At 33.0% G+C, this 4,077-nt stretch overlaps 1 protein-coding gene across 1 annotated transcript in view; it reads right to left on the bottom strand.

The window, feature by feature from the left end:
- Positions 1-2,909: 2,909 nt before the first annotated feature.
- The window catches only part of CCDC80 (coiled-coil domain containing 80), a 35,619-nt gene continuing 34,451 nt past the window's right edge, over positions 2,910-4,077 (bottom strand). Inside the window, 1 exon segment of the mRNA XM_017547774.2 lies at positions 2,910-3,407. Within this exon segment, the coding sequence (XP_017403263.1) occupies positions 3,061-3,407 (347 nt within the window). The 3' untranslated portion in view covers positions 2,910-3,060.

The following is a 4,077-nucleotide window of genomic DNA, read 5'->3' as shown; positions in this document are numbered from 1 at the left end:
ACTTCAAAGCTTCAAAGGACAGGCTTACTCTCTCTTGTTAGAGGTTAATGCAGCTGGTGACTTTAAGTTGAAATCAGTGCTCATTTACCGTTCCCCCCAAACGTAGGACTTTTCAGAATTATGCTAAATCTGCTCTGCCTGTGTTCTACAAATGGAACGACAAAGCCTGAATGACAGCATGTCTATCAGCAGCATGGTTTACTGGATATTTTAAGCCCCCCTTTTTGAGTCTTACTGCTCAGAAAAAAAGACTCTTTAAAAATACTACTGTTTGAGCTAGGCGCGGTGGCTCACGCCTGTAATCCCAGCACTTTTGGAGGCCAAGGCAGGCACATCACCTGAGTTCAAGACCAGCCTGACTAACATGGTGAAACCCATCTCTACTAAAAATATAAAAATTAGCTGGTTGTAGTGGTGGGCACCTGTAATCCCAGCTACTCGGGAGGCTGAGGCAGGAGAATCGCTTGAACCCAGGAGGCGGAGGTTGCAGTGAGCCGAGATGGTGCCATTGTACTCCAGCCTGGGCGACAGAGCGAGACCTCAAAAAAAAAAAAAGTATATATACATAGTATGTATATGTATAGTATGTATATATACTTAATATATATTTTATATATAAAACATATAAATTATATATAAATTAAATATAGAGGTTAATGCAGCTGGTGACTTTAAGTTGACATCAGTGCTCATTTACCATTCCCCCCAAACGTAGGACTTTTCAGAATTATGCTAAATCTACTCTGCCTGTGCTCTATAAATGGAACAACAAAGCCTGAATGAATTATATATATAAAGTATATAATATATATAATTTGTAATTTACATATGCATATATAATTATATATAATTTATACATACAATTATATATAATTCTATACAAATTATAAAATGTATAAATTATATAATTATATATTAATATATTCTATGATAAATTATGTATCATAATTGTATATAATTAATATATAATATATAATTATATATAATATATAATATATATTTGTATATTTATAATATAAATATTATATATAATATATAATATATTATATATATTAATAATATATAATATATTATATAATGTATAATATATATGCTTATATATAATATAATATAATACATATAATATTTATAATATAAATATATATAATATATAATATATATAAAAAACTATATATTATATATTGATTTATTATATATTATATAAATATTTAAAATATATATGATTATATATTAATTTATATATAATTGTTATATAATTATAATTTATATTATAGAATATATTAATGTTAATATACATATATTAATATTTTCATGCCTGCTAACACAACATCTGTTCTGCAGCACATGAATCAAGGAGTCATTTACACTTTTAAGTTGTGTTATTTAAGAAACACATTTCATAAGGCTACAGCTGTCATAGACTGTGATTCCGCTGATGGATCTGGGCAAAGTAAATCAAAAACCTTCTGGAAAGGATTCACCATTCTAGATGCCATTAAGAATATGTGACTCATGGGAGAAGGTCAAAATATGATGATTAATAAGTTTGGAAGCTAATTCCATCCCTCATGGATGATTTTAAGGGGTTCAAGACATCATTGGAGGAAGCTCTGCTACAGATAGGGTGGAAATAGCAAGAGAACTAGAATTAGAGGTGGAGGCTGGCGATGTAACTGAATTGCTGCACTCATTATAAAAGTTTAACAGATGAAGACTTGCTTCTTATGACTGAATGAAGAAAGTGATTTCTTGAGATGGAATCTACTCTTGTGTAAGTTGCTATGTGGATTACTGAAATTACAACAAAGGATTTAGAATATTGCATAAACGTTGCTAATACAGCAGCAATAGAGTTTGAGAGGATTGGCTCCAATATCAAAAGAAGTTGTACTGTGGGTAAAACGCTGTCATACAGCATCAGTTGCTACAGAGAAATCTTTCACGAAGAAAGTGTAAATCAAAGTAGCAAAATTCATTGCCGTCTTATTTTAAGAAATTGCCACAGTCACCCCAAACTTCAATAACCACCACCCGGATCATTCAGCAGCCATCAACATCAAAGCAAAAGATTATGATCATTAGCAATTTTTAACAATAAAGTTTTTTTAAAACAAAATACCTATGTTTTTTAGACATAAAGCTATGGCACACTTAATAGACTACAATAGAGTGTAAACATAACTTTCCTATGCACTGAGATACCGAAAATTTTATGTGACTCACTATCATGATAGCCACTCTATTATGGTTGTTTGGAACTGATCCTGTAATATCTCCACGGTATGTCTGTGCTGTACAGGGGGTAAAGTGTGAGGGGCCTAGATTTTTCATGCCAGAAATTCCATAGCAGCCTACTAGAACTCTGGAAGTATCACGTCTGGCTGCAGTGCCAGATTCTGGTGAGGATTTTGTGGACCCTGATTTATATATGAAAAAATACTAAAGATAACAGAAACAGGGCAGAAAGTGGCTATAACAAAGCTGGCTTGGTACTTTCTCTGGTTTTTGTGGCTGATATCACTGGGCTCCTGTCGTATCAAGTTTCATAAAAGAAACTCATACAAAGCAGAGCTATTAATTATTTTCAGACTGGCATTTCAAAAAGTGTTAATTTCAATGTGTTAAAAGTTATTTGTTCTTTGTTTTATCTTTTCAGATGTTTTCTGAAAACATTTGTGGCGTGATCTTTAATTTTAATAGTTTTCACTTACCAATTAACACAAAAGTAAGGAAAAGAGCTATAAATACATATTTTATAGAATTTTATATACCAAATAAGCTCCTTTACATAAGAAAAGGAAAATAATATCCATTTGCAGCACCATCATTTAGCCCTAGCGCCCCTCCAGATAGAAAAACATTTCTTTTAAATGTCTTTATGATTTAAGGTTTCAATAATAACTCATGAATAGGTGAAAGTTTGCTATTTATTTAATCTTGGAAAAACACTGAAAAAAAAGGCAGGGAATGTAGTATGCAGTGTGGAAGAATGGCGCTGGCCACATGTGGTTTTAGCAGCTGCAGAGGAAACTGGCTGAGGCTAAGGTTACATATTTCTGTTCAGTAAGGGTATCCATGGTGATAACTCTCATGATGACGGTAGTCATCCTGGTAACCATCCTGGTATCCTTGGTGGTAACTATGGTAACCATAGCCTGCATACTCATCTTCTGGGCAGCGCATCCCCAGTGACTGCTGTATCGCCATTTCCTGTCTCCGAAGTTGCATCGAATCAATTAAATCGTACACAATCACCATGGACCACATTGGGGAAGGATACCAGGATTTGACATTTCCATCTTTTCCAACTAGAAGCATGGAGAAGTACTCCGGGCTCACTTGAAAATAGTTACGAATGTCTTTCACCAGATGGGCTGGTACATCTTCTCGCTCAACAACAGAGCTCCCTAGAATAACATTAGAATAGTTGTTGTTAGTGGATTAAAGAGGCAAAGCCCATGAAAACATTAAAGTGAGAAGAAATCACTGTGAGAATAGGGAGGACCCATGAGCCTGTTCTCTCTAGCTCAAAATCTAATTAAAGAAGTTTGCTGGGGCTTTTTCTATTAGAAATTATATGTCCTTGTTCTGTAACATGATTAGTATCAAACTTTGGGGCACATAGTGTGTCTTTTGTAGGAATGTTACAAAATATATAACCAATTCCTTAATTTAATCCTGGCAAGATTAATTTTTTTTAAAATTTGTCACTAACAAGGATTATAAAGTTTTTAATTCTAAGTTTATTTCCAATTAGTTTAGTTACTTCTCTGTAACCAAAGCTTTCCTTTTGACACACCTTTATAATAAAAAGCTTATTTCATTGTTAAAAGTAAACATATCAATTATGTCAAGATCTAGATGTATATTTAAACTATTGTGGATAGTGAAAAGAATAAAGGGGAAAAAGAAAAGGAGCTGATACTTTCACGTCTGCTGTGTCCAGCACTCTGCCAAGTATTTTACACATGTTATTTTATTTAAAAAGCTTGGTCTTAGAAAAGAAGACTGGATTTGCTTTCTGAAACCCTCAGTCCACAGTTATTTTCTTTTCTTTTTCTTTTTTCTTTTCTTTCT

The sequence above is a fragment of the Cebus imitator genome, unplaced genomic scaffold, assembly GCF_001604975.1.
Source record: "Cebus imitator isolate Cc_AM_T3 unplaced genomic scaffold, Cebus_imitator-1.0 Scaffold201, whole genome shotgun sequence".
Lineage (NCBI taxonomy): Eukaryota > Metazoa > Chordata > Mammalia > Primates > Cebidae > Cebus > Cebus imitator.
Note: the sequence above shows the minus strand (reverse complement) of the source record. Positions and strands in the feature narration are given on the sequence as shown.